The sequence below is a fragment of the Cheilinus undulatus genome, linkage group 10 (genome assembly GCF_018320785.1).
Source record: "Cheilinus undulatus linkage group 10, ASM1832078v1, whole genome shotgun sequence".
NCBI classification, from domain to species: Eukaryota; Metazoa; Chordata; class Actinopteri; order Labriformes; family Labridae; genus Cheilinus; species Cheilinus undulatus.
Window position 1 is genome coordinate 20,545,486 of NC_054874.1, and position 24,533 is coordinate 20,570,018.

The window sequence follows — 24,533 nt, forward strand, 5'->3', positions numbered from 1 at the left end:
GTGAATTACTTGCTCTCAGAGCGGGGCTTCATTGCTTTTTGAAATGGTGCATAGCTAAGTGTTGTGTCCTCAGGATGATCAGCTCTTCAAAGGCATGGCTTTGTGTGCTTTATGAGGTCTTGTGTTTGTGTTTTAGCATCTCTAATGGGAGGGTAGTGAGTGGCTGGGACATTACAACCAAAAGAATTAATTTCCTCTTTCCCTAACAGGAAATGTCCACCAAACTGTCGACATTACAGCATGGTAAATTACCCACATAATCCCACTTTTAGACGTATATACTCAGCCATTCATTGCAAAGACAAGTTAGACCATGTAAATGTCAGAACTGCTGTAGCATAGAGGAACAGTTTGTTCTTTTTAAATAATTGCACAGTAATGGGGGTTACACTTAGTTGCATTTGATTCTAGCTCTGCAAGCAGGCCAAGGACGCCTGCATCCTCTCTTTAAAGTAGAGCAGAGGAGTCAATACAAAGCCATAGGAGCTGATCTATCTTAGATTTTATAATACGGTGTCAATGAACTTGCAGCCCTGATTGTGAGAGATCGACTCCCTGTTGTAATTACCACCCAGACCTCAATTAACTCACAGTAAACCCTCGGTTCAACTCTATATGTTTGTGAAGTGTTAATAGCCACTCTAAGAGAAATGTTTCCCCCACCTCCTCCTCTGTCAATTCTAAGGTGCAGTTAATCCACATAATCAATATTCAATGCATGCCATATTGTTGGACACATTACTTCAACTGATGTACATTTAGCATTCAATACAGAGAACAAATCGGAAATAACCCATTTATTCCAAATGATACCCTCATTAATCTTAAGCCGTATTCAATCAATGGAAACGGAGGTGAGCATTCTTCTCCAACACTACCTCTGATGACTGTCTAGCACTTCCATGACAGGCAGCAAAGAGAGCAGCAGGAGTACAATGCACAGCAGCTTCCATCTGAAGTGATTGTCATAAACTTTGATTTGCTTTGTATATGTAGTGGCATGCTGCCGTTCAGGTTCCTCGCGCCAGCCTGAATTTTATTAGGAATGCATCCCAGAAGGCTAAAAATCCATCCTCCTTTCTACTGTAAGCCAGAAATTGATGTTAGCACTGCCATGTTATACGTGCTGTCCTCACTGTGTGGAAGATGAGAGGAGCTGTTTGAAATATCGGCTGAATTCTCCTTGGTAAACCTCAGTGTATACTCCTGAGCTGTTCAATCATGTTTCACATATGTGCAGCAGGTCCAATCAAACATGCTGCCTCTGAACAATGGTAAGAAACCTGAAGGAAACACTCTTTGGGATATTAATGATTAAATATGAAACACTCAGCGGGGATGGAATTACTCATCATGTTGTCATAGTTGTGGCATTTTCTGCTTTACATTTGTATCTCACACCTGTGATAATGTTATACAAACTAACCATATGTTTGCTTTTTCTATTAGAGAAAACTAGTAGGGAGTTGTGCCAAAAGTCATCACAAGGGATATAAAAAATTTACAGCATGTGAGTCTTAGTTGTAAGCTAATGTTGAAATCTGGCTTTAAAAATTGGCATGTTTTCTTTTTCTTTTTTTTTTTTTTTTTTTTTTTTACTGTGGCTAAGCTAGATTGCTCCCCTCTCCCCTGCTGGTCAGCTTTCACATTAGTATCACAGTTCCACGCCACAGAAAATAGGTGTGCAAGTGGACGCAGTCCTGCTGTTGGTTGAGGTGGTATTCACATAGTTGGCTTACAAATCTGCCAAGAAGAAGAAGGAAGTAGAAGTAAAAGCATGTCAGCCAGTCGTGTCCTCAACTGGGAGGTATTATGTGGACAGTGGCGTCCATCAGGTTACTGTGGATGTCGGTTATTTTTAAGACGTCAACACTGACACTCTTATCTGCTTTCAGATCTACTGTGAAGCTCAGAGGATGACATTGGCCTGTGCTGTTTTTTTTAAGAGACAGGAGATGTTTAGAGTTGCCTTTACATCTTTACTCACTGACGAGTGCTCTGAACTCCACACTCTAGGACACATGAACTGAATACCTTAGAACACCTCTTCAAGGGGATCCAGGCATGATGCCCAAGTGAAGTATGCTTGTGTTCACACTGATCAAATGAACTGGACTTGGGGGTTAAGTGTACTTGGATCTGACCTGGATCCCTACTGGGGAGCCATGCTAAATTTTAGTGACAAATAACACCCACACTTTCCAGTCTAACTTTTATGATTACGATTAATCATCTAATATTACAAACGTTATTTGTATAGCACTTTTAAAAGCAAGGGATTACAAAGTGTTTTGGCATGTCTAGAAGCAAACAGAACAACAAATTATAAGCTCATGACAATAAATTGATTATCTTGCCTCTTAGTTGAGGTTTTGAGGAGTTGACTGCTATATAAAATTTGAACTGTCCTCAGAATAACCAAAAAGTATTTTTTTTTTTAAAATCTTTTATGAACAAGACAGAGAGCAAACCAGTGTTTTGATTTATGGTTGAAACATTTTCATATATTAAACAGCCACTAACTTTAATACTCTAATCCTCACCTATGATGCATAATCCAGTTACCTTATGATGCTTGTTAAAATAAAGTGGCTGGTAAAAAAAAAAAAAAGTCAGTAGCTGGTAGACTTTTGAATCCACCAGCCACTGTGGCAGGTTGACAGAAGAGTAAATTTACAACCCTGGATCAGAGATTAGATTTAATTGGTACATTTATACCCTTTTGTTGTGTTGAATATATTTTCAACTGTTTAATATGGTTACAATACCCTAGACTCCTAATCTGATTTCTATTCTGCTTGAATAGGCAAATTAGGCCCCTGTGCAAAAATAGAAAAAATAACTGCATACTACAAAGGAGGTGCAAGCCATTCATTTTTAGATGTTTCTTGCTACAGTGATAATTTTGACAGCTATGTTTATTTTTTTGTAGTCTTAAATTTAAAATGTTCATTAGTTTTAGTTACATATGAGTAATTTCTAGGCTTTAAAGTTTTTAGTCTAGTTTTATTTGGCAAAAACTACAGTAAAAACTGTTCAGTCCAGTTTTATACAATAAAAAGTCCTTCCATAGGCATCAGTCTAGTTCAGTGGATAGAATATATGCACCCTTACACAGAGGCTGTGGTCCTCAACGCAGTAGTCGTGGGATTGATTCCCAGTCTCTGCGCTGTTTGGAGCATGTCTACCCGCTCTTTCCCCATAATTCCTATCTCTCTTCAGCCATCCTATCTAAATAAAGGCAAAAAAGTCCCTACATTCAAATCATACTTGTGTGTTCTTTGCACCCCGAGAAACCTGGGATCCCTGCTTTCTTAAGCTGAGAGGCAGAAGAGCTACAGAAATGTTGTGTTTTGATGGATTTACCCACAGTGGAGAATATTGATTTTTGATCTCTGATGAAAACAAAACTGAATTTTAGTCTACGTTTAGTCTCCTTCACAAAAACTAAACTTAGTCAGAGTTTTAGTCATCAGAGATCTGGTTTTTAGCGAGCTTTACGATCAGTTATATTTGCCTGTGTGGATGTCTGCACAGACACACACTGATGGGAAATCGTAACATCAGACATCTGGTGTGTTTATACCTAGCACTGGCTTCCTCCCCACCACAAACCAATGTTCTACCAAATGCTACGGGCAGTGCCCTCAAATATCACGTCTGTAACATGTTTTGATGTTGGACGCGCCTCTAAAAATTTCTGAGTCAGGCAAAAATTTGCTGCACGGGACCCTCACCGAGGGGTGTGCCTGAAGATTTTACATCATGTTTGACGTGCAGACACTCACGAAGCTGCACAACACACAAACTCAACCCCACTATGTAAGGTAATTTTATTGAACCAGCTTCCTAGATTCCTTCCTTCCTAGATAGATAATCAGTCTTTGTTTTATTTTTTGAGATACTGGTTTCTGTTTGGGTCTCATGCCAACATGACCACCATGACATAACATTTATGTAGCAAACCTATGGTACAACTGTAACGCTCCATGTTTCAGAGCACTGACTCTACCTGACTTTCACCTTTCATTTCTCAATAGCTACTCTTGTAACAGTGTGGTCTAAGAAGAAAAAGGACAAAAGCAAACATTTTTTGGCTCTAAAGACATGCTAGGAGCTCTGTGAGGCTGTGCAGAAGTGCATCAGTGTTTTGAGAATTGGGAAAGACATCTTATGGGCTTACTGATAAGGGCATGTCTACTGTTTATTAGGGGTATGACAAGATCTCGCAAGATCAAAACGTCACGAGATGTCTTGTTGAGGTGAAAATCATCTCGCAAGATCAATATTGCCTAGACACTGGGAGCAGCAGCTCTCCTGATAGAAAACAATAGCTAACTGGAAGTTTTAAAAGATCACAAAGATGCCCTGGTCACTTTAAAATTGTAACTTTGCCAGCTGATTCGAAACCAATTCAGATCACCGCTCCAACCCCCACCCCCTCCTCTGCGTGTGCCACTTGGGGCCACACATGATCCACCTATGCATAATAAGTTTATCATAACGGTGTAATATAATTAAATGCTGCTGCTGGAAACCTGTGCAGTCTCCGAGTCCATGTATGCGCGCAGACCCGCTCAGTATTTGTGACTTTGTAACTTTGATTCAGTCGCTGCTTCGTCATGTCTCCTTCTTGTCTCACCGTCTGTCAGTCACTCATCCATCAGCTGTCAGCTGTGTGTATCATCAGTCAGAGGCTTAACATGTGTAGCGCAATGGGCCGTTGTATAATGCAATGGTAAACTTAGTAAAACAAACTTAGTCTGAATGCCATAGAGTCCATTGTTAGCTCCAAAAAGCGAAGTTCTAGTTCCAGTTAAACGCGCCCTGTTTGTTGTCTGACAGCAGGCAGAGCAGAGACACACTCACTCACCAACGCACACACATTAACACACACACACTCATCTGTGCGTCATGTCCAACACTTTCAAAACTCAACTGAGAAAAAAAGGACTACAAAACAATAAGCTATATCTCTACATTACTGTAAAAAACAAATGTGTTACTGACAGAAATATTTCTTTTGAGTGTTCTAAATGTGGACTTAAAGAGGATGAGAAAAAGTTAAATTTTACTGATGCAGCTCTTTATATCTAGGTCTGTTATAAAAAGATTTTAAATTCCTTTCAGAATAATCTAAATGCTAGTATTATCATAATTATAATTACCTCCGCCAAGGAGATTATGTGATCCGCAGGGTTTGTTCATTTGTTTGTTTGTTAGTTTGTTTGTTTGTTAGCAACATAACTCAAAAAGTTATGGACAGATTTTGATGAAATTTTCAGGAAATGTCAGAAATGGAATAAGGAGGAACTGATTAGATTTTGGGACTGATCTAGATCACCTTCTGGATCTAGGAATTTTTCAAAGGATTCTGTACTATTGGGAGATAGGGCTAATGGCGGAGATCTACGCTCTCCGAGTGCTTTTCTAGTTGTAATTGTAGCAATGAGTGTGTAGTGCAGTATAATAATGATGTGGTAGAGTATTAAAATGAAAAATTTGATTTGAAGAGCATTAAAATGAACAGTTTGAGCCAGAGTTAGACAAGACAAACTGTGTGTGAGCATTGATAGCTTATTCAGTACAAGAGGAGTTTAAACGTTTCTGAATAGACCTGAATTCTTTGCAATTATGACTTTCAGCCTTATTAAGGACATATCTACTCATATATTTTATTACAATTTTTTTCTTAAGTGTAAAATCTTGTCTCGTCTCATCTCGTGAGATAAGCGTCTCGTCACACCCCTACTGTTTATCCATCTTAGCGAGCATTCACAACTGAGTGTTTTGGTCTGTTTAAAACAACTTTTGTTGTGCTTTGTTGGATAGTTGGTTTGATTTGGGGTGGTGTGAATACTCAAAGGAACTCTGGTGCAGACAAAGAAGTGAACTCTAGTCTGCTTGAAAACAGGATCTCTGTTGGCTGTTGGACAGACTTGATCCAAACAAAGGAAGTGCAGTGAATTTGGATGGATATTTCAGAAAAACACAGCTGAACAAAGAGTTATAGGGTGTGTAAACAACGTTAAGTAGGTTTACTGAGTGCAACTAGCATTAGCATTTCTAGCACCAACACTCATGAGTTCTGCTTGAATGTCGACATGCTAAATGTGGTTACACATTATCAAAATGCTAGTTCAACTGATGCTGCCTATATAAGCCTTATTCTCCATTTTTAAAACTAGCACAAAAAGTAAGGACATTTGTGATTGGTAGATTACTCCTTTGTTGTAACAATGCTTTTTGGCTATACATCTTGGACTGTTGGAAAGCCTGTTTATTTACCTTTTAAATGGTGCCACATTTGTAAGGAACATGCATTTGTGGGATGAGCAGCAGAGCTGAGTGTGTGGGTTGCACCCATGAAAAATTAGCTAAATCTTCTCTGCCAATGCCAAACAGCTTGTTCTGCCACTGACTCTTGTTTGGTGTTGTTTAGAGGATTTGATGATTGAAGTCTAATGAAACAAGACACATTGGCAATTTAACAATTTTTTAATTTCATAGGCACTTCAGAAGAACCATACACAGCCACAACAGCCTGGCACCTCCTCCTTATGCTGGTCATCAGCCTGGTCACACACTGCTGTGGGATGGCATCCCGTTCTTCAATCAGTATTTATTGCAACCCAGCCAATGTGGTTGTGTTTGTCACTCTAGCACCAACAGCACACCCAAGCTCATCCCACAAGAGTTCAGTGGGGTTGAGATCAGGACTGCTGGCAGGCCATTCCATCCTCTCCTCTCCCAAATTCTGGAGGTAGTCTCTGATAGACCCTGCTCTGTGGGAGTGACAGGGTGAAGAAACAGCCCTCTTGGGATGCCAACAATGCTGCCTGTCTCTGAAATCCTCTGTTATATGGAAATTGGCCCTCAGTTTAAAGATGGCACTAGGCCTCACTCAAAATAATGGCACAACTTGATTTTGCGCAACACCAGCTAGAAGTTGCCCTGTTCTACAGGCCCCATCCAGATCAGGAAACGTGGCATGCTGGTTCTTAGAGCAGACACCTACTGATCACTGTAGCAGGGCCCTGCTATGGTGAGAGTACACCTGGGGTACCCCTCAAGAGATTTGGCAATTTTTTTGTAGGCGCAACCCACGCAATCAGCTCTGCTGCTCATCCCACAAATGCATGTTCCTTACAAATGTGGCACCATTTAGAAGGGAAATAAACAGGCCTTCTAACAGTATAAGATTTATTGCCAAGAAGCATTGTTACAACAAAGAAACAATCTACCAAACACAAATTGACCTACTTTTTGTGCTAGGTTTAGGTCAAACTGTGCTACAATGAGATGCCATTCCTCCCTGTGCTTTTGTGCGTTTTTGGGGTCATAATGCAACATTAGTCCAGATAGCAGTAGCCACTGACTAGAGCTACAGCCTCAACTACTGGCCATATTACACAGCATTATTCTTGCTTAAGTGCAGTGGTTCTCAACTGGTCCAAACTCAATGCATGACATGAAAAAGAGAAGGGACAAAACTGGCAAGTTTTACAGTCATGCCCGAAAGTATTGGCATCCCTGGAATTTTTCCAGAAAAAACACCATTTCTCCCAGAGATTGTTGCAATTACAAATGTTTCTGGTATACATGTGTTTATTGCCTTTATGTACATTGGAACAACACAAAAATCAGAAGAAAAAAGACAAAATTGACATAATTTTACACAAAACTCAAAAAATGGGCTGGACAAAATTATTGGCACCCTCAACTTAATATTTGGTTGCACACCCTTGGAAAAAAAATAACTGCAACCAATCACTTGCTATAACCATCAACAAGCTTCTTACACCTGTCAACTAGATTTTTGGACCACTCTTCTTTTGCAAACTGCTCCAGGTCTCTCAGATTTGAAGGGTGCTTCTTGCAACAGCAGTTTTGAGATCTCTCCATAGGTGTTCAATGGTATTTAGATCTGGACTCCGGATCCGGCCACTTCAGAACTCTCCAGCGCTTTGTCTCCAACCATTTCTTGGTGCTTTTTTAGGTATGTTAGGGTCATTGTCCTGCTGGAACACCCATGACCTCTAATGCAGACCCAGCTTTCTGACACTAGGCCCTACATTGCAGCCCAAAATTTTTTGATAGTTTCCAGATTTCATGATTCCTTGCACACAGTCAAGGCACCCAGTAGCAAAACAACTCCAAAACATCTTTGAACCTCCACCATGTTTGACTGTAGGTACTGTGTTCTTTTCTTTGTAGGCCTCATTCTGTTTTCTGTAAACAGTTGAATGACCTGCTTTTCCAAAAAGGTCTACCTTAGTCTCATCTGACCACAAAATGTTCTCCCAGAAGGATTGAGGCTTACTCAGGTACATTTATGCAAACTCCAGTCTGGCTTTTTATGTCTCTTTGTCAGCAGTGGGGTTCTCCTCGGTCTCCTGCCATAGCGCTTCATCTAATTCAGATGACGATGTATGGTCCGAGCTGACACTTTTGCACCCTGAGTCTGCAGGACAGCCTGAATTTGTGTGGAAGTTGACTGAGGATGCTTATCCACCATTCCAACTATCCTGCGTTGCATTCTTTTGTCAATGTTTCTCTTCCGTCCACATCCAGGGAGATTAGCCACAGTGCCATGGGTTGTAAACTTCTTGATTATATTACACACAGTGGACAAAGGAATTTCAAGGTCTCTGGAGATGGTCTTGAAACCTTGAGATTGTTCATATTTTTCTACAATTTTGCTTCTTAAGTTTTCAGACAATTGTGGACTCTTCTTTCTCTTGTCCATGCTTGATGTGACACACAGGCACACAACACAAAGGTTGAGTCAACTTTTATACATTCTAACTGGCTTCAGGTGTGATTTTTATACTGCCAGCACCTGTTACTGCCACAGGTGAGTTTAAATGAGCATCACATGCTTGAAATAAAATTATTTACCCACAGTTTTAAAAGGGTGCCAACAATTTTGTTGGCACATTTTTTGAGTTTTGTGTAAAATCATGTCCATTTTTTTTCTTTAGATTTTTTTTTTGTTTTTCCAATGCACATAAAGGCAAAAAACATATGTATACCAAAAACATTTGTAACTGCAACAATTTCTGGGAGAAATGATGTATTTTCTGGAAAAATTCCAGGTTGCCAATACTTTTATCCATGACTGTATACGCTCTTTCCCCAGCATTATGTGTAAATTTATACCAAATTTACTTCATCCTTATGGAAAAGTAACTTTTCCATTGCAAGAAAAGGAGATAAATCCATTGAAATATTGATCAGACATTTAAATTTACCCAATTTCACAGTAAACAGGGTAAAATAAAAGGTATTGATGCATGTCCACTAAGGACTTCAGGACTTTTGCCACCATTTTTTTTCACAGACACCAAGTCGATACCCGCTGAAACCTGCTTCGGGACCCACTTTTGGGTACCAACCCACCAGTTGAGAACCACTGCTGTTTTGCTTGACAAAGTGCAGAGAGAAAACTCACCAAACCCAATAAAAAATGAAACACTGCTGCACCTTAACCTCTTTATCACACCAAGTCGAGAGGAGATTATTGTACGAAGAGACTTTTCATACAAACAATCACTAGTCACATCTGAATGTGACTGGATGCTGGCTCGTCTTTGATCATGAACTGTGGAACTACACCAAATATTTTATTATCATAAGCTTTGTTCCAAATTTAATTGTAATCAATGCTGCTAAGGTATTTGATTAAAAAACAGCCAGTAAATGTCAGGATGTCTTAATGGCCAACTAATATAGCAGTAGAATTACCATTCTCATAATTAACTGTAAGTTTTTGTGCACTCTGACTCGGAGCATATAATTCCTCAGTCCAATGAGGAAAAAAATTCTTTTCCTGTTTATGCTAAGTGATTTGGTCATTTCTGACAAAACATGACAAAAGCCATCTTCTTCTTCTCCTCTTTCCCTAGCAGCACCGTTGAGCTGCGTTGGCAGGGTGATAGAAATCTTACACACAACACTCTGTCAAGAGAACAGATCCCACCCTGCAAACGGCATCTGTGGGAGGCTGGATAATGAGTATGCCATGTGTAAAGCCTTAATGTGTTTACATACGGCTAGATTAGAGACGGACCCAATACTTGCCCCTGCGGTTTCTAAAAGAATCCCTGTGGGCTGCTTGAGTGATTAGCTACTATGAGTTTTTTCAGTGGGAGTGTCTGGTGAGACTCTGCAGTGGATCAATAAGAGTTAAGATGATGAACTATTGGGGAAATTTCTTTATTTATCATTTCTTTAAATGTAACCTGCTCATTCCTTTCCTGTCTAATTGAGTCAGTTAGCTTTGATTAATATCTTCTGCACCCCCTTGTATTGTTTCACATATCGTATTAGAGGCTTAACTCTATCTGACACTGTGAGGCATGCACACCCAGTCAAGAGAAAGAGAGGCAGAATGGATTTAAGAATGGCTCCACTGCTTCCACTTGCAGCTTTAAGACTCTTAGATCAAATCTGTCCCTATCATTTTACTCCTGAAGAGCAAACAGTTGTTTCAAGCACCGTCAGCAGTTAAGAGAATAGCCATTATTTATTTGCTGTGCAGCCAAAGAATTCATCTCAACATGCTCTCACCTGAAATCCGTCTTTATTTGGCCTGCCACGCTCACCTTACCGTGTTTCCTCGGCCGTTTGGCCGGTAATGATACTCTGGGCGGCATTCATCCAGCAGCCAGGAGAAGGGGGTGGAGATGTGAAGCTTAGCAGGCGGCCACAGCAGCAGCAGCAGCACAGTCTCTCCTCATCGTCTTTCTTTAAGAATATGACGCCGTCATTGTGGCGATAAGCAGTCGGAAAACGCTGCGTCTTTGTCCTTGATTTGACGCCAAATCTCCTAAGTAATGATGACTGCACAGGCGAAGCAAAAGGAAAGGAAAAGTGGGCCCTCATACCGTACTGTTATCATCGCACTGGTTCCCAGCAGGAGCCTTCTGAAGCTGCAGTTTGGTTTTGACATTTAGTGAATGTTGTTTCTGAAACATGCCAATCTCCTTGATTTAACATGGTGTGCTGTCGTTTGTGGAGCTTATATGAAAAGCACACAGAGAGAGGAGACTAGTAGTATGTGCTTACCTTTTTTACTGATTTTGCCTCATTGGAATCCATGTTTGGCTATTCAGAATGAACACGTGTAAGCAGAGAGTCGTATATTTTTCATTTTATTGACACAAAGAAGCTGAAGAGCAATCCAATCACAGGCTGAGCTCGTCTCAAAATGGAGCCTTCTTGTCTGGAAGGTGAAGTCTCTAAATGAAGTTTTCGCAGCAGCCTCTCACATTTTAATGAGTTCAGTTGAGGCAACAGCCTGGGTACATAAGTTTCTGTCTTCTGCTTCCTGTCTCTTATTGTCTCCATAATGGCACATTCAGCCCGGGTTATAATGTACCAGCAGCAGAAGCATTTGTAATCAGTGATTACACTGTCTCAGGTCAGGACGGCTCACTTCATTTGGAGTTAGATGTTGCTCAGCACTAATGCAGCTCAGTGAATGCCTTTGTTGCAGGCCGACTACTATAATAACAGAGCGGAGAGAGAGTGAGAAGCTCCATCCACTCAGAGCTCTTATTGGTTCCTTTTTTATCAGAGTCCATTCAGCCGCTCTCAAAGGGATGTCAGGGCGTAGGAGTACATTTGGCTCTGTGCTTAGACTTTTATTGCAATGCAGAGATCTCTCAACAGTAGGAGAACAAAGAGGCTTCTACAGTAAGAGACCAAAATAAAGTGGAAAAAAATCAGTGATTTCCTCTAAATATGCAGCCTGTTTGAATAATAATGAGTAGCGATTAAACCTGTAGATGGAACATCTCCGATTAATCAGGGACAGGAAAATTGGGGAGATGGCAGTGTAATGGCATTGCCTTCTTGCATTAAGGGCTAATAACCCCCCTTAGACTCACAGCAACTGCAACTCTCCATCTCCTCCTCCATCCCTCCTCCCCCCTCCGCCTCCATCACTCCAGTTGTATTTATTATGGGCTGCAAGGCCACGGTGATGAGACGATCAATATTTCTGGGATGATGAGGGAGAACTCATGCAATATCTCTCTCCCTCTGTTCCTCCCTTGGCAGTGCTTCAGCAGGTAGAGAGATCAAAGCAGAGAGGACCTCTGAGATGCTGTTGGAGGGGAGACTGATGAAGTCCTCTGCGCCGCGTGTCCTCTAAACACATACACTCCATCACACTGTCCCATGTCCTTGCTATGTCCTGATTAAAAAGTTTGACCTGATGCATTTTACCTCAGCTAGAATTAGTGCTATTGCACGTTTTCTGCCGCCGTGCGACACAGAAACAGAAATGGCTTCAGTCGGAATTTAGATTAAATTCCTTGTATGTATGTTTGTTTGTCTGAAGGGGAAAGAGACCTTTTGTAAACCTCCTGCAGGCTGACAGCTGTCTTTGTTCAGAGGATCAATACGTGGAGCTTTCCACCGTCAGAACATAATTGAAAATAAATGTGATCAACTGAAATCAAGTAGAAATAGTTTGTAAAGAGATCAGAGATGTTGTCAGCAGTCATCACAGGCTTTTTTGTTGTCATATGATTAAAAACTTGATCAACAGTTCACTGAGAGGTTTTCATGTGTACATAAATGCCATGGAGGGAGGGGTTCAGCCTATTCCATGCTTCTGTGTTTTTTTATTTTATTTTATTTTTTCCATAAAAAAACAGTCCAAGGCAGTGATGGGCAACTGGTGGCACAGGGGCCACATGCAGCCCTCCTCTCCACTCAGTGCGGCCCACAAGCCAATTTCACATATAAAGAATTGTGTATGTAAACAAAAAGGTAAACATGATCAAATCCCCCATGAAAAATAGAAACATGTCTGTGATTATATTTGATTTAATGTTAGCAAAAAAAAAAGAGAGATGTTGTTGGCTTTAAAAGTTATAGTAAATATCTTTTTATGTATTAAATGCATTTTTATCAAAACTCAAATATATGTTCATTTTAACCAGTTATTGTTATGTTCAGTGGATTTAAAAAGCAGTTTAAATTTTGTGTTTTGCTGATACAATTGGGCATTACTATTTGCATTTGCATTTGCATTTGCATTTGCATGACAAAAGCTATGTATTTGTTTTTTTGGTAATTTATAACTATTTTTGATTGTTAAATTGAAAATATCCCACAAAATAGTAACAATCTGGCCCTCTAGCTGTGAGAAGAAAATTAATGTAGCCCTCTCAGTGACCAAAGTTGCCCATCCCTGGATTTAAGGTGATCTGTGTGGCTTATTAGTTAGAATCAGGGCTTGACATTAACACCCGCCAACTAGCCAAATGCCGGTGGATTTCTGCCGTGGCAGGTAGCAGCGTGACTCTAACTAGCCACGATGGCGGGTTGAATTTATCAGTGTCACAATGCTTCACTCTGAAAGTGCTTGTCAGTTAGCCCTTATGATTTAGACTTGTTACAGAGAGGCTCTTCGGCACATAAAAGCTCAAATTTCCCTCCAAAATAACTGAAAAGTGGCTGGTCTCTTCATCCATTCGTGCGTGTTTTACGCAGCGCCAAGGGCATTGATGCCGTATGACACACACAAACGTGACACTCACAGACATATACGGACACAAACTCGCACTGACGTGTTAGTTAGACTGAAGGCTTTAGGGAAAATGTTTCAGAATTTGCAGGATAAACTCAGACCTGAACTTTCTCTTTCTGCTTTAAAGTGCCTCTCTGTCCATGTGCATCAGCGCCGTTTATGTGTGTGTGCTCGCTAGGACGGGCGGTGTGTCTATATATTGTTTAATTAATATTCCTTCTATATTCTTTGTTTGTTGAGGGCGATCTAAATGATAAAAACCTCCGCAAAGGTGCACATACTTCAAATGTTATTGAAACCTTTAAACATTTGTATATTCAGGGTTAATTATAAATTTGCCATAAATCGATAATTAACAGTTATAAAAGAGAAGAGAAACTCTGAAACTTTAAATAAGTGTGTTCACTGAGGCAGTGAGAAACAGGCAGAAGATTAAAGTCTGTAACTGTTCACTCAGGAGTCCAAGAGAATTCAACTAAACGGTGATTTTTTTTTCTTCTTATATTATACATCCGTTGTTTAATGTTCTATAAATGTGAGCTTCGCCACCAAATGTAAGTCATCTATTATTTGAAGAGATATTTTAATTAGTATTAGACACACATATGAAAACATTTCCTCCATACAGTATAGAGCAGAGGACAGGAGAAGTTGGACACTTAATATTCCCTGGTGGAGATTTGTCAGAGTGAAAATTAGAGATGTTCTTGTAATCTGCTGTAGCTTTTTCTAATAAACAGCCAATTAACAGTATTTTGATTTTAGCATAAACTTGATACCCATTAAGAAAATAAAAATCTAAGAGTTTTGACTCTTAGATGACTGTCTCTAACAGTCTGACCCGTATCTCAGTAGTGTGCTGTTTCATATGTGCAGGGAGAAGTGCTTTATTAAAGGAGAGCTGATATTGATCATATTGATGAGGGAAAGTAGAGCATGAGTGTTGTATCATACCCTTTGTACCAAATTTGGCATATAGCTCAGAGTTACCAAACACCAACGTTGTGGCTAGTGGAAATACTGAGTGGCTAGTAAGTTTGCAGAACCACTAGCCACTGTGGCTGTTGAGCAAAAAAGTTAATGTCAAGCCGTGGTTAGAATGACTTCAAGTTTGTTGCCAAGAATCTGTTTTTTCCCCATGACTTTGATGAAGGACTAAAGACTAGCATACCTAAGAGGTTTGGCTCTACCTATTTAGAGGCTAGCCCGACGCAAGGGCAGATATAATGTTGCAGACTGCGTTTTGGATGGAACAAAATATATGACTGGGAAAAAGACAGGACATAACTTACATGTGCTACACCCCATTTCCCAAATGATCACATGCAATGTTTTGCAATTGAGATCTTGAGAAATTACCTCATTATCATGGAAAACTAAGCTTTGTTACTGCAAGAAAAGGAGATAAAAGAGTTCAAACATTGAGAAAATACTTGAATTGATATAAAAGAGTAAAATAAAATGTATGTATACATGTCTATTAAGGATGGCAGTACTTCATAGACCTTGTGCCACAATTGTTTTCCCAGACACACTTTTGCATGCTCCTGAAAAAAGTCCTGCAACCCACTTTTGGGTCCCAAAGGATCAATTTTGGGGAGCCTGTGGGCCTACCAGATCTACCAGATCAGGCTATAATAATGCTGTGTAGAGTTTTAGACCAAATCAAATTCTCTTTTTTGGCACACACCCTACATCCAATTAGGGATGTGCACATTTTGCAAACTGTATGATTATATGTTTCACCCTAGCTAGCTGGAAGGAATTACTAGTTGGTTCGAATCCGGCCTGAGGCCCTTTACCGCATGTCTCTCCCCAACTCTTGACCCTGTTTCCAACTCTATCCACTGTCCTCCTATCTAATAAAGGCACAAAATCCCCCCCCCCCCCCAAAAAGAAAAGATTTCTAATCTGTGTGTGACCATGCCACCATTTGGGTGAAAGCAAACTCTATGTTTGAATGGCAGTAGACAGAGAAACAGAGGTAGCAAAGTGATTAAACGCTATTGCGTTGCGTTTTTCCTTAACTGACGAGGGAGAGTAAAAGAGGGCTGTGTCTTTGGGCCACAACTACAGAGAGGATTGCAGTGGTCGAATATTGGACCATCACTGTGTTTCTACTGACTTTAAACTAGGGTCGCTCTGTAACAACAGGAGCTGTAGTCTGCTTGCCTATCAACAGATTTTTCACACATTCATCAGCATATTGATGACATTTTGAAAGTTGAGAATAATCCAGAGTCTGGACAGAGTCATATACATTTCAAACTTTGTTTATTTTATACTTTTAAGATGCCAGTTCTTACTCTGAAATGTCATAACTCCCTAACTATGGGATTTGGACTCTTAATAACTGTTACAGCATACCCTTTTTTGCATTTTGAGCTTTTAAATTGTGAATGCTCCAAACTTTGTTTACCTCCATTCATTTTGATGGAACATATATTTTACTCAGAAAAGGGGCAGGACTAGCATCATTTGGGCAAAATACTCACATGGGTTGAAGCTATCATGTTGGTCTGTAGTACTGTTAAGATATTCATGTATTATAAATGCCCACCACTAGGTGGAACTGTAGCCATGGACTGACTGTAACTCTCCTGGCTCTACTACCCTGATGTAAACAAGCACAGTGAACAGGACTAGTGAAGGAGTGGTGTATTTGGAGCATTTGGTGCAATGGATAAAAAAAAAGTATGAAGGCAGTGCCTGATTTAACTGGCCTATGGAGCTGGGAAATTACTTGAATTTTAGATTAAATCGCAGTATGTCTGACTGCAATTTTCAAATCAATTTGCAAAAGAAGCCTACCTCCCTTGTTTTTGTTGTCTTATCTTAAAATGAGAAAGACATAAAATCATGATTGTCTTCAATACAATAAATCATATCCAGTTTGCAATTGAATCAAAACAATCCCCACTATAATAAAGAATGATGTTTTTTACATTTTTTTAGAATTAACATAGGATCCATTTCCATTTTTCTACAATGCTGATCCCATTCAGGGTCACTAGGGCTGTCATTTGGCGAGAAACGGGGTAAACCCTGGGGTGGTCATCAGTCAGTGGAGAAACAAGGAACCAGGTGCACTCACACCAATGGGCAATTTAGAGTCACCAAATCAGCAAATGGGCATGTATTTGGTGGTGATAACGAGCTGAAGTACCTGGAAAGAACCCATGCATACACTGGGAAAATATGCGTATCCCACACAGAAAGGCCCTGACTGGGGAGCAGGAACCTTCTTGCTGTGTGGCAACAGCGCCAAATTGCACAAGGGGGAAACATCGCAATTAGATTATTTTCGCAAATCATTCAGCTCTATTGGTTTGAGCAAAGCATTACCACCGTTCACGCAAATGGCACTCTGCAAGCAACATAATATCAATTATGTGCAGACAGATCTGAATAAATCATGCTCAGTTTTATTTTTTTATTTTTATGACCTCTGGGTTAATCTGTTTGAAAAATTGTATTCAACCTACTTGGAAATTAGTCATGTGGGAGCTCACATTACCAACTCACATATATACTAAATAGAGAATGGGCATTATGTCGATATATATAGAGAGTGAATAAAGACACTACAAAAACATTAGAACATCTCGCAGCCTTTAAAATGACCACAACATTTAATCAACTCTCTTTTACAGCTCAACATTAAAAACTACATAAAGGCAGGATTTATGGCAATGATGGGGCATTACTGAGTATTAATTCTTGCTAGGTGATGCTAATAAATTGCCGGTAGAGCATATTATATAACTGCTTGTATTTTGTGGTGCTTGTAGCTATTTCTCTCTCTCAGCTTTGCATCTTCTTACAGTATGAGGTCAGTCTGAGTTCACGTTTTTTACTCCAGCTGAGGCTACACATGTGGTTATCGATGCTGAGTGCATTTGTCTGATATCAAAAACAAACAGGAATAAAGCACTCTGAACATGAAACCTTGCACATTCTCCACATGTGTGGGTATGGCGGTAATGTATGCCAGCTTTTTTAGCTTCTGCAACAAGGATACCAGTGAGCAGTGAAGGGACTTGGTCAGTATGACTTTTTACAGCATATCAAAGCCTTCACCAGCCCTCGGCCCCTCAGCAATGCATGCTTTTTACTCCCTAGATTGGATATGGATGGCTTTTCATGTATTATCACTTAGCAGGTGCTCGGTGTGCTGGACTGTGTAAGCAGAATCGACCACCACCACCACATGTTTCATTTATACTAGTATCAGAGAAGGTGGGCTCATGTGCAGTATTTACTATATGTCTGTATGTATTTTTGATATGAAGTAAAGCCCTCTATGTACTTCATAAACATGCAGGCTCCACTCTGATTTGAGGCTGCAGAGAATGGGAATAGCAGCGAAGTGATAACAACACCTCCAGGAACGTCAGGATTGCTTTCTCTCAGTGGTTAGTGGCCCTCCGACGGCTGCTGATACATTATAAATCATTTACACAGTCATTTTGGAATGCAATATCCTCCTCTAAATGCTGGCTTTTCTTCTCCATTGTTATTAGAGCGAATACTGCAGCAGGCACACAAGGCTGAGGGAGACCCTAAGCCACAGAAATTGAAAATTGATCAGGCAGTGTGGGAAGGTGTTGATACTGGCAGCAGCGTTCTACCTTGGGACTGTTGATTAGCATTTACAGAGCTGTCACTGGAGTCTGCTTGTAGCTTCATCCTCATCTGGCCTCTGTTTATCCGAAAAAAAAAGTCATCTATTATAAGATTTAAAATGTGTTTCAAATCCACCATATTCCAAAGGGGGAGAAGAGAAAATGCTGCATAAGATTAAGTAGGACATGAGTTTTATTTTACGTTCTTGTCTTTAACTCCTGTTTCTATATTTCACCAGTACTTCACCTGTAAATCTGCCTCCAATATTTACACTGAAGTACATTTTTCTCTCAGTAATTATCCCCCCTGCTCATACGTGCCTAGAAAATCCGCCTGCCTCCCTTTTTTAAAATATAGTGATGGGAGACCAAATCCTCGCTTTCTTTAAAAAACACATTCAGAAGTCAATCTCAAGTTATTATGTCGTTCCAGGATGAGCTAGTGAAGTCTTCCAAACTTAATGCCTTTTAAATACAAAATTCCTTCTTCTTTTTCTGTTACTTTCCTTCCACGAGGCGAGAAAGAGAATTTTATACAATTTAAACTTGATTTGTCTAAGACAGACTGCTGAAAACTTATATTAGCTTCAGATAAACTTTTAAATGCATGTTTTCATAGAATGAGGACAGATTTGGTCCCATGCTGCTGTACTGGATTTAAGTGAAGAAGGGATTTTCAAAGACCGATATGAAGAGAAGGGATGAGTATAGCGAGAAAAACAGTGTCAGGAAAAGGTCTCTTTCTCTATCTCTATCTCTGTCTCGCTCTTTTAAGCACAGGTGAATCCAGGCCATGGTCAGGGGTGGCCTGGGACTACTATAATTGTCTTTTTTCCCTTATACTGAAATCAGCTGTTAGGGCTGTGTTGCAACAAACTGCTCGTAGCGTCCTTTACATTTCAATGCAGAACATTTTTTGCTCTGACTTTAAAGCTCCTGTGAAGAACGTTTCTTTTGTGTTTGTATTGTCACCCCCTGTGTATCTCTAACCATTTATTTCTGGCCATATCCTGTTTATGTGTAGGTGGTGTTTTTGAACAAAATATCTCATCCTGCTGTCACATGCATCACTCATTGGTATCTACGCTGTGTTAAAAAAAGAAGAAAAGTTTCTGCACAGGGTTTTAACTTGTGTCTTCTGACACCTGCCCCCCACAGAAAAATCAGACATTAAAAATAACAAAATATAAAAAGCTGATCTTTCCCCTCATGGTCACACTAACACACTAGATATGTTGGAATAAGGTTTAGGGTTTCCTCCAGGATTTTTTGAAACCGTGGGGGAGGGCTTTGCCTATATATAGCAAATATAGACTATGTTTATATGGATCCATTCATACAATATAATTTACATTTTAATATCTGAAACAAAAAAAAGATCATAATTCTGAAGGCATGGCAGCCTTTATTTTGGCGTGGCCGTGTGCCATGATCAATTACATGTAACGGAAACCCTGAGGTTGCTGTAAACATGTGAAAACACTGAGATCTAAGTGTGACTGTATTTTGGATTTGGACCATTAGAAAGTTGTTCAACTCTTTCCTGGCTTGGGTTGAATATAGGGACCCACCACTTGACTGGACCCTATGGGGAAATACTCTGCCCTCCTAATGATAAGTGATACAGAATAATAGAGCTGTTAATCTCGGTACAGTCTGTTGTTAGCTGATATCACTGCCTTCACTGTAAGTTAACATGCTGTGTTTTTCTTAACTGAAATGCCGTCATATTGTAAAAATATTTAACTTGTTTTAATGTGTAGTTTAACTTTATGCAGTGTGGACCAATACAGACACTTTTAAAGTGTTAAACCTAACTGTATATGAGTTTTATTAACACTGTAAGTTTTGCTGTGTATTTTTCTTTATTATAGAGGTGTGACTCTTCCTGGAGATCTATTCTCTTGTTGTTCTTACTAATAATAAAAGATCATATTTCAAATGCAACTCCACAGTAGCTACTCAGTACTCAGTACTTAAAGTAAACTTTAGATCAGATACTTTTTACATTTACTTGAGTAGATTTATAGACCAGTATTTTCACTTCTATTAAAGTACGTTTAAATAATTGTAACTGTACTTTAACTTGTTTTAAAAAAAAAACAAAAAAAAACATGATTATGATTATGACTTAATGAGAAAGAAAGGTTCTTCAGAAGTGGTACCACCAGTCTGGTCTGTTCCTCACTGTATCCCAGCATGTCGCCCAATTGAATGCAGTGTTTTATTAAAGAGGTTGCACTTCTATGTACAGTGTGTCTTAGCATCTTATTTCGGTGTTTTGTCGCCACCCATATGTAGGATAGCATACGTAGGATAGCAAGGGAAAAACATGGTTGTAATATGTGTCTTATGCACTGGAGTTTACTGAATGCAGAGTACCACAAAGCATATTATGGTTTAATAAGTATACGAAACTCCTGTCAAACTTCATTATACTGTATGTCTGGTTTTATTCCAGATATTTGTACTTATATGTAAATATAATAAGAAAGGTACTCTTCTTCACTGTCCATGGAAATGTCCAAAGATCCAGAGCTTCTGGAGGGATGTCACTAAATGTTTGTCAAAGGTGTTTAACGTCAGATCCCTTTAAATGCCAAACTCTGTTTGCTTGGAATATAACCAGAGGCAAACAGAAAGACTCTGTCTGGCACTGTGAGCTATACATGATCATTAAAGCAGTCGAGAATGTATGCATCCTCTGACTTTGACTCAGCCACTCCAGAACATTCACCTTGTTGTCTTTAAACCATTTCTGTGTAGGTTTCGGGTAGTTCTCTAGCTGGAAAATAAATCTTCTCCAAAGCTGTAGTTATCATTCAGACTGAATAAGATCGTCCTCCAGAATTTTTCCTCTAAAAGGCCTTCCAAGGCTGTCTGCTGAGAAGCACCCCCACAGCATGATGTTGCCAACATGCTGGATGGGGATTGTGTGTTTTTAGTGATGTTTGGTGTCTGCCAAACATAGCCTCTTGTCTGATGGCCAAAAAGTAGCATGTTGGTCTCATCAGACCAAAGAACTTGACCGTAGAGTCTCGCATTTTGGTGAATTCTAGTCAAGATTTGATTTGAGTTTTCTCATATCTCCAGTTTCAGCCACTGAGGCTTGTAACTTCTTCAGGGTAGTCATAGATGCTTGGTGGCCTCTTTCACTAGTATCAGTCTTACATGGTGAGGACAGGTTGATCTCAGCAGTTTTACACGTCATATTCCTTCCATTTCTCAGTGATGGATTTAATTGAACTCTGGTAGATGTTCAGTGCCTTGGAATGTTTTTTTTCTTGTATCCATCCCCTGATTCATACTTTTCAATACCTTGTCTCTAAGTTGCTTGGAGTGTTCTTTTGTCTTCATGGTATAATGGTAGCCAGGAATACTGATTAACCAGTGACTGGACCTTCCAGACACTTTTTTTTTTTGTCAAAAAAAGCCATTTATATTGACCGTGACTGATTTATAAAATCAATAGAGGGGTAAAATATCTTAGGGGGGAATACCTTTTAAAGGCACTGTGCATGTTGAGTAACATATTGTTATTTCCTTGCCATTATCCAGCCATAATGTTTGACACAAACACCATGCCAGTCCTGCATAAGTCTGTAACCCACTTAGGCCACCTCAGTCCAGAAAGTCTGGGTCCACCCCTTGCTTGAAAGACAGACCTGAAAAATTGTATCCATCACTAAACTATTAATGTTATTAGTGTCCTTTGAAGTAGAGACTAATTACCTTCTGACAGCTAATACCAGCTTATTTCACTTGTCCTATAAGCATTAGTAGGCAGTTGGCACATCTTGACAAGTTGCCAAACAGTTAATTGCAATATCCAAGTCATGGACAGGTTCTTGAATATGTGGATTGATGATAACACTAAGAGCTCTGTCATGTTTATGTGGGCTGTTTTATGTCATGGCAGAGAAAGACTCTACAAGTCAATAAAAATGACAGAGTAAAAAAGGGGGCAAACTGGTATGCTGTCAGGGACGTATCATTAATTTTTCTGTCTTCTTCTTCTTCTCTTGCAGCACGGGATAAAACCTGACGAGGACGCTGAATAAGGACCTCGCTGTGGAGAGGAAGTGTATTTCTGACAGTTTCTCCTCGCCTGTAGGCCGGCAGGCTCCACTATCCCAGCTGATGACTGTCCCTTGGGTGTTTGGACTGCAGGGCTGAGCGGGAGGCCTGTGTTTGCTGAGGGGGGAGCCCCGGCGTGTATGTTGGTCACTTGCAGTCGCACACACTCACAAGGACCATGTGGTTTTCCCTGAGGAGAAGTCGTCTCCCCTCGCAGAACTGGCACGGTGCCCACAGTTGCACTGATTTCGGCGTGTCCTTGTGGGTATTAAGCTTTTGTTGGTGCTTTGCCGCCGTCAGAGGTCAGAACTACCACCCCACTGTGAACACCCAGTATGGGAAACTCCGAGGGGTGAGAGTGCCCCTGCCTAGTGAGATTTTAGGCCCGGTGGATCAGTACCTCGGTGTTCCTTATGCTGCCTCCCCGGTTGGAGAGAAACGCTTCATGCCCCCGGAGCCTCCCTCCTCCTGGTCAGGGATCAAGAATGCCACTCACTTTGCTCCTGTGTGCCCGCAAAATATTCACAACGCTGTGCCAGAGATCATGATGCCGATATGGTTCACCTTCAACCTGGATATAGTTACCACATACATACAGGACCAACACGAGGATTGTCTTTATCTAAACATCTATGTTCCCACTGAGGATGGTGAGTGTGTGGATAAAACAGGATGAACTCAAACCTCTACTTCTCTTCTATCTCTGCCTCTGTCTTTCCTCTTAAATTTCGTGTCACCTCTGTATTTTTTGCGCTGAGCATGACCTGTTGTCTGGCGCATGCTGTGTCCGTGTCCATCATCTCAAGCTCCCATCTTGACTTGATCTTCCATTTAGTCTTTTCATCAACTCTCCCCTTCCATGCCACTGTTAGAGGTTCCTCTTTTGATGACTAAATGACCTATTAATGAATAAATATGGCAAAAAAATCTAATCAGACAAGGAGCAGATTGGAAATACTTGGTGCACCTTCCTACCCTCACTGTCTTGACTGTTCTGGGGATATTAGCCATTAGTGATTAGCAGCCTGCCTCATAAGTGAATGATTTACTACTGTAGGGTTGGTGAAATATTCTGTCTGGTACACGAGAGGCCTGTGGCATCAGCCTGACCTATGTAAGACCCTTTACTCTCCTCTGATTTAGCCCAGTTTGTCCTGACATGAAGCTTAAGAAAACAAGAGCAAGCTTTGTGTGAAAGGCAAACACTGATTGGACTGCAAAAATATCACAAGTTCAAGATTTGAAGATATTTACTTTTATGAATGACCTTATTATTCCAACACTTGAAGGAGACCCACACAGGAAAAAGGGCTTGAAATGTTAAGTGCTCTGAGACTCAAATGGGCAATGTCAAATTTATCAGACTGCAAATCTTCCAGCCTGTCTGCCTTCTGTGTGGCTGTAATGGGTCTTAAATAGAAGTGCATGTGAATATGGGCTTCCTGTGTCCCAGGATGCAGCAAATTCATTCCACCATTTTGGAATATTTCTGCAGCAACACCCCAGTTACTTTCTCAACAGGTCCTCTGTTGTTCTTGTTGTTGATGATGACTGGGAGGGTGGGTGAGGAGGAGGAGGAGGAGGAGGAGGAGGAGGAGGGAAAGAGGGTGAAGAAGCGGGAGTCTGACTCAAGTCTTGAGTTGTTGCATGTCACATGCGATCTTTTTTTCCAGAGCTCTCTGTTATTTTGTAGTTTTCCCATTCATTTTACAGTCAAAAGAATATCCAAGGAATGTGCCAGGAAACCCAACAAGAAAATGTGTAGAAAAGGAGGTATGTAACAAAAACCAAACAAGCAAAGAGAGAGAGAGAAAAGTCAACCCTGCGAGCGAAAGAGAGGATTTGAAAGAGTGAAAGATGGCCGATATCATCACCTATCAACTCCCAAATCAGAGTGATAATTGGGATGAACGTGGGACCTGTGACTCACATCAACCTTGACATGGGTGTGAAGATGAGTATGTTTGATGTGTGCGTGTAGGTGGGAGTGTGTGCCTGAATAAGTAATGATTCACTGTGAAGCAATAGAACATAATGCTTGTATTTCTTTTAAAATCATTGTACAGCTTGTTCTTGTTAATTCCTGAACAACTGTTGATTAAATCAGAGGCATGAGTGCTCCTTAAATATCAAACTTTGTATGCACAGAGTCTAAGTCATGATTCAGACAGGTCTGACAGCACCTGAGAGGACGGCTTATTGGAAATATTTGTCAAACGCGACACCTGAAAGCGTCTTAGCCTCAGACGTTGATTAAATTTGCACTAAAAAGTGGAGGGCCGCCT

The 24,533-nt window shown here is 40.3% G+C and overlaps 1 protein-coding gene across 1 annotated transcript in view; it reads left to right on the top strand.

The window, feature by feature from the left end:
• The window catches only part of nlgn3a (neuroligin 3a), a 241,061-nt gene that overhangs the window by 35,676 nt on the left and 180,852 nt on the right, over positions 1-24,533 (top strand). The window contains exon 2 of the mRNA XM_041797607.1: positions 22,200-22,898. Coding sequence (XP_041653541.1) covers positions 22,427-22,898 — 472 coding nt within the window. The 5' untranslated portion in view covers positions 22,200-22,426. The remainder of the gene's footprint in view (positions 1-22,199; positions 22,899-24,533) is intronic.